The 16,272-nt window shown below is 30.5% G+C and overlaps 1 protein-coding gene across 2 annotated transcripts in view; it reads right to left on the bottom strand.

The window, feature by feature from the left end:
* Nucleotides 1-16,272, bottom strand: part of Rme-8 (receptor mediated endocytosis 8) — a 189,307-nt gene that overhangs the window by 48,370 nt on the left and 124,665 nt on the right. For both annotated transcript variants that reach the window (XM_075361095.1, XM_075361097.1), the window contains 5 exons: nt 15,686-15,821; nt 6,237-6,421; nt 5,473-5,664; nt 984-1,163; nt 689-859 (listed from right to left, as the gene is read on the bottom strand). In XM_075361095.1, the coding sequence (XP_075217210.1) occupies nt 689-859; nt 984-1,163; nt 5,473-5,664; nt 6,237-6,421; nt 15,686-15,821 (864 nt within the window). The remainder of the gene's footprint in view (nt 1-688; nt 860-983; nt 1,164-5,472; nt 5,665-6,236; nt 6,422-15,685; nt 15,822-16,272) is intronic.

Raw genomic sequence — 16,272 nt, 5'->3', positions numbered from 1 at the left:
TTCATATTTTTTTTTGGTATTGGATTATTATTTATCGTAAGATTTTTTTACAATGAGAGGTAATTATTAATAAATCAATATATTTAAATTAAAAAAAAAAAAAGTTAAATTCCAAAATTTCAACATCCTACAGCTAATCGTTTTTGAGTTATGCGAGATACATAAGTATATTCGTATGTACAGACATCATGCCGAAACTAATCAAAATGGGTTCAGGGATGGTCAAAATGGATATTTCCATTGAAATCTGAAATTCTTTGTGATCACAATATTTCCTTTACTTCGTACAAGGAAGTAAAAAAGGGAATAAATAAATTAATGTACATTGTTTATGGCTGCTAAATGTATAAGTCAACCATTAAAACTGTATTAAAAGATAATACCCATACTATGCAAATCCTCAAAAAAGAAGTGTAACAATGGAAAAATTAAAATAATGTTGATCTGTATTGAAAATATGCAAAAGCAATGTGTTTAAATTAACATAACACTTATGTAAGAGACAGCTCTATATAATTTTATCTTATCAAGAGTAATCTTAAAATGTATGAATTTGGTTATTTAGTTGATTGAGAACACAGGACTGGGAAAAATGGAAGTGTTTTTAAATCTAACTTGTGTAACTTAAAATCTAACAAAGTAAAAAGGACCTGACCCACTTTTAATAAGTATAATATTAATAACTTACTTCTTCTGGATGTTCATTAGAAAATTTGTTAGCCAAATAAGGTGTAAGAAGTTTACATAAAATATCTCTAACAACAGGATTTCTTGGACTTTCTTCAGAATTATTGCTTAAAAAGCCACCAAGTTTAGCAAGTGCTTTAACAGACATTTTTGCCAAATTATTCAGAACCTCCTAGAAAAAAAATCAGAAATGATTATACATAAATATACACACAAAAATGAAAATAATAGTATAGTCAAAGAAATTATAATATTAATTTCTTATGATTGGAAGATAGAATTAGATAAGTCCATACCTGATTATTTGATTCTTCTTTTCTTTCTAAACCGGACTCTTCTAAAGTAAAGTCATAATTAAAAAGGAATGTTAAGAGATGCCAAAGAACACCAACATTGATTAAAGCATGCTGAAGTCTTGTATCAACAGCCATAGAACTGATACATTCAGCTGTTTCATAACACAGTTTTGGAAGATTCTGTAAAAATGAAATAAAAATGTTAATAAAAAATCTATGTAGTATTACAAAAAAAAAATAAATTAAAAAAAATATATACTTATCAAACTGTAAATTTAATTTCTCAACACTAAAACAAAATAAATAACATAAATAACAACAAATCAGTTAAAGGATAAACAAAAAATAATTTGTCCAGTAAATAAATACATTGTGCTGTATTTGTGTGTATTGATCCTTGACACAGAGTTGATAAGGACAAGGAGGGTGTATAAGTTCCTGTTTGAATAATGTTTGTGTGACCTCCCAATTAATACATATAGTAGCGAGTTGGCTAATTCATAATAGAAGTAGAAAGGCCCCACAATCTAGTCCATGCCAAAGCACAAACTTGTCAAATCCCAGCTCTGTATAATATGGTGGTGTTGATACAAAATGCATAAGTTGTATGATCAAGAATACTCTTAGGTAACTATTCTTGCAGTGTTTCTTCTTTTATCAGTGATACTTACTTTTTGCCTTTAGATTGGATACTTGCTAAACCCTTCATATTAGAGACATGTTTAATCTTTTTATTGTAAAAACCACAATCCTAAGGATACCTCTGTAGCAATGACACATAATACCTAAGAAAATGATCATTCTCAATAATATTTTGCACAATAATCATAAGAAGCTTTTATTTTTATATCCTAGAACAGGAAATTTGCATCAGTATGTAAATAATTTGTTTTTATTAAGATAATCCCTGCACCAATATTTTTTTTTTGGATATATACCAGAATTAATCAGATGCAATCTATTGATTAGCTGAGATAAGTGATTTACATTTTCTGTGCCGGAATCATTGCATATATAGTTTTACCGTCTAACTTCGGAGGAATTATTTTACAGTTCTGTATTTATTATTAAGTGTTTCTAATTTTTTGTTCCCAAGAAAATCTTTTAAATGTAAAATAAATGAACAAATTTAAGTTATTCAAGAGTAGAGATAAGGTTTTCATAGTTAACAATTTAATGTATGTCAATGTTTGATCTTAGCTAGATTTTCATTAGACATGATATGGAAAACAAAAAAAAGAAATACTCGCACCTTGCAACAAAAATTATAGTTTTTAATAAGATTTGAAAATCTGAATTTATACAAATGGATTACACTATCCTACAGGGGTTTTGGTAAAAAAAAAGAAAAAAAAAAGGATTTTAAATTATCAAATAAACAGACCGCTATTAAGAATAAAAGCCAAATTTTTCACTTAAAACTTGGCCTTTCAAAATATTAAAGTTTCCAATTGCTGATTTATAAAATTTAAGAAGTGGAACAAGATTTCTTTCAAGGAAATAACTGGAGAACCTAAAAACATAGATTTCAATAAATATTTGGTTTAAAACTATGTGCTCTAGAATTAAATGACTGTTATGATGAGAATATATTCAATGTTTATAAATCAGGACTACTTTACAAAGCACTTTCAGAAAAAAAACAAAATTTAAAGAAAAAATTGTGTATAAAAAAAATAAGTCACCATTTCCATCTGCTCTACTAATATGACAGTTATGATGCCAATTATTTGATACTGTGAAATCAAAGAAAATGAGTTTTAAAAAATAAAGAAATTAAACAGTGAAGTATTGAAGTAACAAAACAGTATGGAAAATTATTACCTTTCCAAAATACTACAGTGTTAACTCAGTAAATCATGAAAATGAAGCTGCGTAGATACTGGTATCCTGGTTTTAGGCTTGGTGAATTCATGTTTTTATATTTTTTAAAGATTTAAAAAATATAAAAATGCTTCATAATTCATATATATTATGAATTATGAAGCAAATTCTCTAACAATATTTTTTCAAAGTATTGTAATGTGTAACTATTACACTCAATATTTTACACTTCATGGCTAATTGTTGCCAGTGCAATAGTCAAAAATAAAATAAATTTTTTTTTCAAAGGACTAAATTAAAGTAAATGTCTGCAAAATGTGTAATAAGGTAAATAATATAAAAATGTTCATACATAATATATTATGCATGCATTGTAGGTAACATTTAATTTAATTTTCAAATCCAATTTGGGCTACACAGAATTTACTCAGGTATACACAGATTTAAAGACACCATTCATGACTGCAAATGCATGCATACATGCATGTGGAAGCACAAACACAAATACATTTAATTTTATATATATTATCAATAAATTACCCTCTTAAATAACATAATACAATAGTGTAAGTTTGTTTTTTTTTAAATATTTTATTACTGCAATAATAATTTACATATTAATTTTTTAACTAACATAATAGGAATCAAGACTGAAGATGATATATAGACTATAAATACCTCTTCATTGTTAATTTTAGTTTATTACTTAATTCAAGTGGTTCATTTATCAACTTTTACAAGATATATTCAATAATTAGAAACAAATGGCAACAACGAAAAAATTATTTAATATATTAAACTGAAACTGTCTTGATGTTTAAGTTGGTACTCCTGACATAAACAGAGTTGCCAAAGTTTAGGGACAGGCCTATATTTTGTCAACTCCACTTTTTGTCCCTAAACTAAATGCATTTCAGTCAGTGTTTTTACATAATGTTTTATTAGGCATCTAATTGCAGGTTTACAGTAAAAATTTCACCATTCTAGCTCATAAATTTGGAGACAGAGTGGTTTTTTGTTTTTAAAACAGGGCTTGTTTTTCTGACTAAACTTTATTCTCAAAAATGCTAGTCCTATAGCTATGAAATTTTTACTGCAGCTTTATTATGGAACAACAATCATAAAATAATACAACCTGGGGACAAAAAGTTCCCATATATTTGTCACCTCTCAAACAAATTTTTTTTTTGAAATATTCGGTGACAAAATTGGGTTTTTTCATTTTGTGATAACTCCCAATTGCCAACACTTAGACCTGTTGTGGCTGCATAGCTGTTTTCTATGTGTTGTTTGTGACAGATCAGCTGCACACACATTCTCTTGTAATCTTGTTATTGTGTCAGACTGTTGTTTATAACCTTGCTCCACAGAAATAGGGTGATAGTCTGTCTGAAGATCTCATTATCCACGATAACCTGAATTACCACAAAGTGTATTCAAGGTGGGTTCTAAGAGAGTCGACTCAATATCACAAAGACAGTAAAAATTTACATTTGTAGGAAACTTAAACAATGGTGTTTAGTGGAAGATAATTTTTAATTTTAAATCGCACAGTAACTTGTGATGAAACTTGGATTTATCATTTTGAGCCAGAACTCAGACATCAGAGTACAGAATGGACATCAGGGTACACCCACCAGGAAAAAATTCAGAATCTAATATCAGCCTGTAAAGTGATCCAAACAGTGTTTTGGAATTAAAAAGGACTCAATTTATTTTGATTATTCAGTAGAACTATGTACAATCAACAGCGATTAATATTGTGACATGTTAAAAAATAAAGTACAACACTCAATAATGAGTAAATGTCCGGGTTCTGTCTCAGTTGTAATTCTTCTGCATGAAAATAAATGCCCACTCCCCATACTGCTCAGAAGACACGGGAAGCTATTCAAAAGTTGGGTCAGGAGGTCTTGTAATAACCACCTTCCAGATTATCAGATTTTTTTTTTGTTTGGTACTCTCAAAGAGATCTTACATGGTACAAAGTTTGGCAACAATGAGCACATCAAGGCAATTCAAGAAAGCTTACTGAAAGATGAGATAAGTGCCTAAATATAGCCGGGGATTATGTTGACAAGTAGCGTTAGTTTGATTGTCACTGAATATATAATAATTTTTCAGCAGTCATTTGTCTCTAACTAAATGACTCTCATACATTGTTATTGATAATATCAATGGGAATGGAATGTAACAAAGTAAACAGGTTAAAAATGTATAAAAACAAAGATCAAAAGGAGTAGAAAAAGCTATAAATAATTATTTAATGAAGTGCTAAATATAAATTACTGAATAATCATGAAAAATATTTATCAAAAATATATATTGAATCAAGAAAAAAAACTGAAAGAACAATTAATTATAAAAAGTCTTCCAAGTTTTAAGATAACTTAATGTTAAGTATACAGTTGTTCTGAACAACCAACTTAAACTTTAAAGACATTAAAATACACTTACAGTTCTAGATGAGCTAAAGTATTAAGACACAGCAAACATTCATTTATGCTGCATAATAAGTGAGAGTGTGTTGTTTGAATGGCAAAAACTAGACAAAAATCTAATCATACCTGATGACTGATGATTAAAATTCACAAAAACAAAATTAAAAACACAATTTCTCATAGGTAGAATTTTATAAACGTTAACAATTCTGAGTGAAACTTACTTTAAAATGTAGAATTCGAGCTAAGTCAGCTATTAACTGTGGCATTTCAATAAACCGGTTTCGACAAGCAGAAAACTGAGCAGCTACGGTAAATGTTCGAGTACAATGTGAACAAACTTGGACAGCAACGTCGTTAACTTTAGATGATCGACTTAGCACAGATACACATCTTGAATAAGCACCTAACAAAACCTGAAAATAACAGAGCAATTTCTTACATTCAAAAACCATTTTTATGAAGTCAAAAGTGGTAAGATACTGGTATGTAGGAACAAAAGCAGAGAAAGAATGGCAGAAAGTCAAGGATCTATCATGTCTGGAAATAAAATAGTTAATTGTGTAAATATGTGTATAAACTGTGATATATTTTTGTAAATTTATTCTTTAAGATATGTGGTCTTTTTAAAGTATTAATAATTTTAATTTAGTTAATAACTAAACAAAAAAATTAAGTATAATTTTTGTCGATAAATAAAATCACTTATAAATATTTTGTGTAAATGTTCTTGTAGGTGTAAGTGTATCTTGTTTAAAAATTCTTAAATCTAGCATTTGTAGATACCAAGTTGGAATCAGATGTTCTTATATTCAATTTCTAATCAATGCATCTTAAGATTATTAGGGATTATTTAACTCTATATATAAACAAAATTCAACTGCAATTAAATCACACGTGCACGCACATACACAAACACATACACACACACACACACACAGAGAGAGAGAGATTTAAAAAAAAATAAATAAAATGTTCCAAATCTTACACTGAAACCATTCTCCCTATTAAGTTCTTCAGCATTCAGAGCTGAGCAACTAACTGTATGGTAAGCAACTTCTGTTGCAGAAACTAATAATGGATCAGATTTTGAAAATAACTGTGCATCTTCTGTTTCTAGCTGTATTGTTTTTACAAGCTGTTTATAACCAGCATACTTATATGGCTGGAGCTCTGAAACAACAATAAATCATTCTTAAATTAAATCACATAAACAATAACAAGTTACATTAATTTTTACAATAGAAATAAGTAACAACAGCATAAAGGCTTAAAAAATTAAAAAAAAGTTAAAACGCTATTTAAAATTCTCTAAAAAATAATAAATATTATTTCAAATTTACAAATTAAATGTTATGTTTCAACTATATATATATATATATATATATATACATATATAATTGAGCGTAATGTTTAGGATCATCAAATGTAGTAACTTTTCTCTGTAATAATAACATTAACAAAAGTTGGATTGAGCCTCCATGAGGTTACTAGAATATATCTGGAACAAATAGGAGAAATTTGTACAGTGAACTGAATCTAAACAGACTTCACAGCTTCATTTATCATCAAATTACACCTCACTAGATCATATCTAGAAACTCGAGATCTAGTTCACCACAGTAACCCCTTGACAGTCAACCATGAAAGGTCTTTTAAGAAATACTCCACTGGCTGAACCAAGCAGCATCAGAGAAGGCAGCATTTGGATGCGGTGGGCTGCAACTTAAAAGATAACATGCGATTGGAAGCACTGGAATATCCCAACACTATAAACACAAACAAGAAAAATACAAAGTCCAAAATCAAACCAAAGCAAATCACCTACATTACCACACACAATGTAAACTCTCTTGTGCAGTAAACTACAAATAATAACTGGCCTAATGGACCAACATAAAATTCTCATCATGGGTCTGCAGGAAATAAGAAACACTTACCAGGACACCATGGAATTTCAAGGGTATAGACTCTACAAAGGTATAGCTGAGAAGAGTGATGAAAAATGTTCCACAGTTTAGAACAGTTTTTAGTCAGCCTCAAAATAATAAACTGCATACAAGAATTCAATTCACAATCCCCAAGAATCTCAACACTCGCACATAAAATCTACACTATAATAAATGCCAATGCATCCACTAATAATAAAATAACTATCCAAAAAACCATAAAGAATCAAAAACGTTCTGGGATCTACTTGACCTGACTATAAATAACATCCCCAAAAACCATGTTAAGCAATTAATCAGGGACTTCAATGATCAACTAGGCAGATACCGAAGATACTGTGACATCATTGGAAAATGGCCTGCCCAACAACAAAAAAGCACATAGATCTTTGTAGAAGCCACAACCTAATCTCGAAATCCACAGCATTCAAGAGGAAACCTCACAAACTTAAAACCTGGAAACACCCTGACTATATTAAAGGAGAATGGCAACTAGAACATGTCTTCATGGACAAACACCACCACAAGAAGATCTATAATGTAAAAGTCCTCTGAGGAGTAGAGACAGACTCAAATCAATGTAGTCAAAATTAAAATTAAATTTACTCTCCAAAGAAAGCAACAAAATCAAGCCCCTAAAACTAAAAGAAAAATGGATTCTACCCAACTAATCAAGAATGAAAACTACCAAAACGCAACTGAAAAATAACAATCATTGATAAACATGAAGATCTAGTCAACGACCTTAAACAAATCACAGAAGAATTAGACCTAATAAAATCCTGTAAAAAACATCAATGATGGAACAGCGAATGTGACAAAACAGTGGAAAAAAGACATCAAGCATCGCTATTTCATCAATCCCAAAAATCAGAAACATCCTTCCAAAATCTATAAAAAAAATCATAAAAAAAGAAACTACCTGAATCCTAAGGAAAATAAAAATACAACATCGTAAAGACACACTGAAGACAAATTCGCTAAAATACAGTCGAGAGATTACTACAAAACCTTAAAAAAAACACCTCAAAAAATGAAAACCCCAACTCTACTAATAAAGAATGAAAACTGTACACTGGCCCATTACAATAAAGACAATGCGGAAATCCTTGCTAAATATTTCAACAAACTCCTAAATTTCAAAGAACCGACAGAATTTCTAAACTTCAACACCAACACCCCAAAAACAAAACCACCAGAAAACATCAACCCTCCCACAATAAAAGAAGTCGACAAAGTACTGGGTGAGATGAAGAATTACAAAGCAGCAGGAGAAGATCAAACTTTTGTAGATCTGGAAACATACAGGAAGATCAGCAAAAACTGCCCTTAATCAACAGCTTGTCAACATCTGGATCAAAGAATTACCAGAACACTGGACGACAGCCCTCATCCATTCACTACACATAAAAGGGAACAAAACAAACCCTAACAATTACAGGGGAATTCACTCCTAGACACAACATACAAAATTCTTTCAAGAATCATCCTCAACAGGATCTCAGTCCACAACTCGAGAAAGAACTAGGAGAGTACCAGGGAGGTTTCAGACATCGGAGGAGCTGTTCAGACCAGATCATCAGTCTCAAGCTAATAATAGTAACAACAGAAAAAGAAGTAGTCATGGAGATAACATTTGTAGATTTCAAGAAAGTTTATGACTGCAGCCACAAAGAATCCATAATAAAAATTCGCAGACAGCTTGGACTAGATACCAAATTAATAAACATGATAAAATTGACCCTCACACACACTACGTCAAAGGTAATATTCAGAGGCGAGCTCTTGGAACTTTTTTAGATCAAAAGAGGACTGTGCCAAGGCGACAAGCTCTTACCACTATTATTCAACTGCACTCTAGAAATGGTAATGAGGGAATGGCTCAAAAAATACCCCCAATAAAAGTAGGCTGAAAAGTCAAAACAAAATGTCTTGGTTTCGCCGATGACTTGGTACTGCTAGCAAATGACATAGATGAAGCCAAATCATAGATATTGAAACTTCAAAACATTGCAAATGAATTGACCTCAAAATTTCAATCGAAAAGACAGAAATTATGCCCCAAAACCAACACGATTAAAAGAAGTAAACATAAACAGTAATGAAATCAAAATAATAACCCAATTTAAATATTTTGGAGAAATAATAACAAACAACCTAAACAAAAAAACCTTGATCCAAATAAGAAGAAATTAAACAATTAAAGTTCAAAAATTACCCTGGTACACTTCAAATTTGGCCTATCAATAAATGAAAAAATAAGATGCTGCAACTCAGTTATAAAACCAGAAGCCACTGATGCAGTAGAAATATTCTTCCACTGAATGAATGATCAAAGGCAGACAGATTCCAGAAAATTGAAAGAAGAATCGGAAGAACCTACATCAATAAAAAGTACCAGAAAGACAGACAGAAGTGGATTGTGCCCAACAAAATCGTGTACAAAGAGTTAGAACACATCACTGATACGATGCGCAAGAGGAAACTAAGATTCTTTGGACATATTATAAGGATGCAAGATTCAAGACTTCTTAAACAGCTCCATTCACCAACAACAGCACTTTTCAGGGCTACCATAAGGTTTTAAAGCGCTACATACTGTCACAGCCATTCAGCAACAAAATATATATATATATATTTTTTCTTCTAAAATCAATCTTTTCAAAACCCATATTCCTCTGTACTAATATACAAAATATAAACCAAACTGATCCACCTAAGTATAGAAATATACATTAAATAAGATGACACTTACCTTATCTCATATTTTACAAAAAACATTTTTGTGGAAACCGATATCTTCAGTTGTAATTATTTTATTTTAAACTGTTCGTATCAATCTACATTCCACACTTAAATACATTCAAATTTATCAAAAATAAAAAAAATTAAAACTTTAAAAAAAAATATAAATATAGATTAAAAATTGAAAGTTAAAAACTTCCTCAACAGGATCTTGGCAAACTGGGCTAGTGTGGGATCACTCAAAGAAAACACCTTGGCTGTGCCAGCGGAAGATGACCAACGCTGACCTCACACTGTTGACTATAGGGACCAAACTGTAGTGGGGACCCAACTGCCGCTGAGAGGACGCTCAGTCTGATTCTAGTGGATGAGCAGCAACTCCCCAAGCACACCCTAGCTGACATCACTGGAGACCAGCTTCTGGACCCAACAGAACTACCTCACAAAATACACAAACGACCCTGTTCAGGGCCACCTCTCCAAAAACCTCAAACAGCTCTTCTCAGGGTTTCCGCAAGGTTTTAAAGTGCTATGTATAATATATATATATATATATATACATATATAGACAGCATATATGTATATGCTTGCATCCCTGTAGACAGACAGTCGTGTTGGCATCGTTCTTATATATATATATATATATACAGACAGCATATTATATATAATTATATAAATACATTCAATTCTGGTTTATTGAGTCACAACAGGACTGGAGCATTTTGGCCCAATTAAACGGCTGGCCCTAATAAATGAATTTGTAAATTGTAGCGTATATGATATTGTATTGCATTAAAAATAATACATACACATTCTATGTGCAAGTACTACTGATATACACATGAAGTACGGTATACTCAGTCACAAAAATTTAATGAGAAAACTGAATTTTGAATTGGTTAATATAGTTCAAAATACCTGTTCATGCAGTCTGCTGTTAAAAATACATACTGTACTGTTCAAGTAGGCTGCATGTAGTAACAAACTAACTGAAAGGAAATGACTGATCTCATTATTTTATAGTCCTCGTCTCAAAATAAAATTTTAACATTTTTTGTGTTAAATGTTTAAATAGAATAGATAGCCATGCATACACAACATAAAAGTCTCACATGATTATTTTCTTTGAAAAAATTCATCCAACCTGCACTGCAGTTTTTGCTTTAATGACATACGGTCAACAAAATTTGTACACATTTTCAACTCCAATTGAGGACTGCCTTTACTTTCTTCCTGCATAAAAAACCATTAGTTTTTGTAGTTCAACAATAAAATCTTGTAACTTGAATCATAACTTGTATGTCTGGTTCATCTTCATCATCACTGGCTTCATCCATTGTGCTGCATGTGGACTGGAGTTTTTCTACACACATCACATCATGTCACACTCATCATTTTTGTCAATCTGCACAATTTCTTGATAATTTTCAACTTGCTGCAGTGACATGTTACTATCATTTTCATGCATATTTTCTGGCTCTTCTTCTGGGTTAGAAAAACAACAATGGGCAAAACAATTTTTTATTGTCATTTTACTGACTTTTTCCCAGCTGTCAGCTATGAACTGAATTGCATGCAACAAGTTGACTTTTGCATTTACTTCTCTAGTTGTAGAGCCTGATTCAGTAAATTTTTTTCAATTTCTAGAAGAATGTGGTTCACCAACTTATATTGGTAAACAGACTTCATATTTTTTATAATTTCCATATCCAATGGTTGGACGAGAATTGTTGTACTGGGCGGTAAAAATTCAATAGTAATGTTTTTTAAACAAATTGGTTGCGAATGAGTAGCACAACTGTCAATCAGTAGTTTGATTTTTCTTAATTTTTTCTGCAACTCAACATCCCTATTGCTAAGGCATTCTGAAAAGATTGCACTCGTCATCCAAGCATTTTTATTAGAAACATAATATACTGCAAACTCCATTCTAAGCCACCTAAAACAAGGTTTGGCAACCTTCCCAATTAACGAGTTTTCGTTTTGTCACCTTTTTCGACATATTAACATAACAAAGCACAGTAACATGGTCCAATAGATTTTTTGGATCCAGATAACATATGTTTGTAGCACAAGGACCCATCTGGTATAGCACGATAAAAAGTCCCGTTTCATCGGTGTTGTAAATGTCTTCAGCAGAAAAATTCTGAAGAATTTCAGAGAATTTGACAGATTTCCATGAAGCAGCATTCAATTTTTCACCATGAGCCTTCTTGTATTTTATGTGATTTCCTTTTTTTTAGCAAAATCTTCTGCCTTGTCTTTAAACAATTGACCACTGACACTAAACACCTTGCGAAGTTATAGTGACAAACCATTCATTCAGAGCTTCCTCAACAATGGATCCTTTTCTTCATGTTTTCTTTTCTGAAATGTTACATTATCTTTTAAAACCTATTCTTTTCATATTTATCTTCTTGGAGCACGATACAAGCTATCATACGTTTTGGTACACCGGTTAGCTCTAATAGTTTATGCTGGCTTAAGTTAGGTGGATGTTTTTATTTTGTCAAAGAAGCTTTATTCGTTCAATGTCATATTGCTAAATGGCATTTTAAAACGTCAACAAAATGTGTCAAACCACTGGAAATAAAAAAAATAAAAAACTATGACTGCAGATAACCAAACAACCGGACAGTAACAAAAAAACTGTTACAGTACATCCTTTGTTGGCGAAATTAAGTTAATTCACACTCATGAAATAAAAAAACAGAAGCATGTAAATATGAATATTCCATGTTCAATGATACAGAAGACAAATTATAAGTAACTATAAATTGCAAAGGAGTTAGTGCCTTCAGCAGGTATGACTCACTGAAATTTGTAGAAACCATAATTTAGAATGGATTTGTTAAACATCAATCTCATTGTGGTTGATGTCATGTGCAACGACAAACTCCTTATGATAATTATGTTTGTTATTATGATTAATGTTTGATTGATTATGTTTGTCATTTGTTATGATTAATGGACTGAAGCGTCATTATTGCAGTTTATCTGTCAGAATGTTTACTGCCACTATCCATACTATTACCTAGCTGCATAATTCTCAGGACCACAAAGTTTGTTGTTCACCACTAGCCTGTATTTGTTTTTAATAAGAAATATACATCGGATATTGGCCTGAATAAGCAGAATTATGAACCAAATAAATGAAGTACTTATCAGCATAAAATCTCATTTTCTTTTTGTCCTTTAAAGAACTGTTAAAAAACGCTGCCCCAATTAGCCAGGGGCCAATTATCCGAAATCAGCTGTGTATAATTATGTATTTTAAATTCTACTAACATAAACCACCTAGTACAGAGAATTGAGATAAGACATTTCTTATCTTAATTTTATTAAAGGTAAATAAATTCAATTATTTTAAATTAAGATAAGAAATGTATCTCAATTGTCTGCACTAGGTGGCTTATGTTAGAATTTAAAATCTATATTTAACAGTACAAAGGAATAATATGAATCTTAAAAAGATTAATTTCAATACAGTAATATATATATATAAAATAAAATAAAAAAAATATAAATATAAAACATCAAAAGAAAAAAAGAAAAGAACATATGAATATAAAACCCTTGGGTTTTTTTCCTACTTTTATACTTCATTTTTGTTTTTTTTTGTTCTTTAAATAAAAAATAAACAATAAAATGCAACAATAAATTTTCAAATGGGTCTGAATGCATGCTAAAGAGTTTATACACTATAATTATATAAAAAAGAATATAGAAATCCAAAAAGTAAATAATAATAATAATAAAAAGCTTTAATGAAATTTTTTTACAATTAATTAATTTTTTTTATTCGTGATTTATTCAACTTAGTAGTCCTGTTACTTCCTGAACACAGTATTAAACTTAAAAATACTTTTCTTTGATAAATAAACTGAAGGATTTTGGGAATAATAAATTATGAGTACAAATCACTCAAGATAATTAAAAAACAGAAACGGTAACAGTAAGTTTCAAGTGGTGACTGAAATATAATACACAGTTACACATTTAGATTCCATAATCAAAATCCAAAAAAGATTCGTTAGAATGATAAGTAAAAAAAGAACTACGGATCATTCTTTGCCAATATTTAGGGAATTGTCTATATTACCACTACGTTATTTATATGTTTATAAAGTAATGAAAACTTTCTTTATCAGAAGTGGTCATAGAGATAGTATGATAACCGAGTATGAACTTAGAAGTAAAAGGAATGTATATGTCCCCAGAGCAAATAAAACGAGTTATATGAAGTTCTTTTCAAGTACTGCTCCTACATTGTATAACATACTTCCTAATCATATAAAGACCAGTAGGAACCTAAACACTTTTTTAAAGCTACTAAGACGATGGCTAATTAATATTGATGATGCTGAAAGTATGTTCCATGTAATTACATGATTTATGATTACATACATAATTAATTATAATGCTTTATACTATTGGTCTTAAAATAGTAATAGATTTTTTACATATATAACTTAACGGGTAGCACTGGATGAAAGGTTTATTAGTAACGATTGATCTTCTCTATACTTAACTGCAGAAAAGTTTCCACCAGAGTAAATCATGAATTGAACCAAAACTAATCTTCCTATATAAGATAAAACTGTTTACTTTTCCCTCTCTCAAACTAAAAAGATTAATATAAAAGGGATGGTGCCACAAAATGGGCAAGACCCTTGTGGACACCTAATCTTTCATCTTTTACAAATAATATGAATTAAGTATAATTAAGTTAAGTAATAAATATTAAACTGTATTATAAAACAATGTTAATTTAAGTATGATTAAGTTAAGTAATATTATTATTAGTATTAGGATTACTGCATAAATTAATTATTAATTCTGTAAAAGTGAAAGAAATAAAAGAAAAAAAGTTGCTCATAACTCACAAATGAAAAGAGATAGTCAAATACAAATATAGAATAAAAGTAATTTTATTTTTTACAAAATCCTACATTTTTTCCACAGTCATCACTTATTTATGGGTACACATTTTTCCCAATGGTTAATCAGTTTCTCATTTCGTCAATGAAGAATGGCAATCTTTCCTTGATCCATGATCTCACTGTGTCCTTGAGGTCATAATCCATATTGAAATGAATACCCTTAATATCCCTTTTTATAATTGCAGAAAGCAGTGAAAATCACAGGATGCCAAATCTGTTGCCTAAGGAGGGTGTGGTGTAGGTTCAAATATTCATCCACCTCCTTTTGGTGCTTACCATCAGTTGCAAACTGGTACACTACTGCGAGGTTCATCCTCAATATTTGCTTTACCAGTTTCTGATGCATAAAGTTTTATTGCTCCTCTACTCAGATCAGAGTACTTAGATCAGCAGTTGCATCATCATAAATGTGTTTTAGATGATGATGAATGTCACTAGCGGTCACTTTTTCTGATGTTAAAAATTCAATCGCTGCACATTATTTTAGATGTAACATTGGCAACTGACAGAAAATGAGAGGTCATGTATGAGTCAACAAATTGGAATGTTAACGGTAGAGGAACGAAGCTACAAGCTGGCTGCACCTGTTGCTTTATGTGACATTTTGTTCTCCCATTAATTCCAGTGTGCATTATATTTCAACTGACCGTTGTACATAAAACACAACTCCAACATAAACTTACTTAAAAACAGGCTATACTAACATTTTACATGAAACATATCACACTAAGACAAATTAGAATTAAAAGTGCCATGAGAATATGCAGTACAAAAACATCATTATGTCACAGCTAACTTACCAGCAGAATATCTATCAAATAAAATGCTCTGAGTTTTAAGAATAAGATTAATATTTTTAGGATTTGGTCCATTTTCAGCCCAAGAACTTCTACTACATAGAAATTCATATGCATTTTTCATCAAGACAAATCTTTCCTAAAAAAAAAATTAACATGATGAGAAATAAAAATATCTGTCAATATAAGCTTATAAGCTGAATTAGAAAAACACAATTACAATTATAAATGATTAAACATACTTAAAGAACTTTCTCTCTGCTACTTTTTGCTGATTGTAAATTACAATGTAATTTATGGAGAGAAACTATTCTGTAATGATTTAGACTGGGCCAAATGCATCCATGGGCAGTAACTTGACTAGTAACTACTACTAGTCTATATAACACAAAAATAGAGAGCCATTTGGCGGTAAATTTATAGCTAACCAGCAAATTGATTTTTCAATTACTTCAGGTACAATCTTTCTTTCTGTTTTTTTGAGTTCAATTTTACTTTTAGCTTTTCAATTTTACAACATTAGGAATTTTCTTGATACTCAAAATCTACTCATAATTAAAAAATTTTGGATTTCAACTTTTTAACCTTTC

Source organism: Lycorma delicatula, chromosome 3, assembly GCF_047948215.1.
Source record: "Lycorma delicatula isolate Av1 chromosome 3, ASM4794821v1, whole genome shotgun sequence".
Classification (NCBI taxonomy): domain Eukaryota; kingdom Metazoa; phylum Arthropoda; class Insecta; order Hemiptera; family Fulgoridae; genus Lycorma; species Lycorma delicatula.
This window is presented reverse-complemented; position numbering and strand designations above follow the sequence as displayed.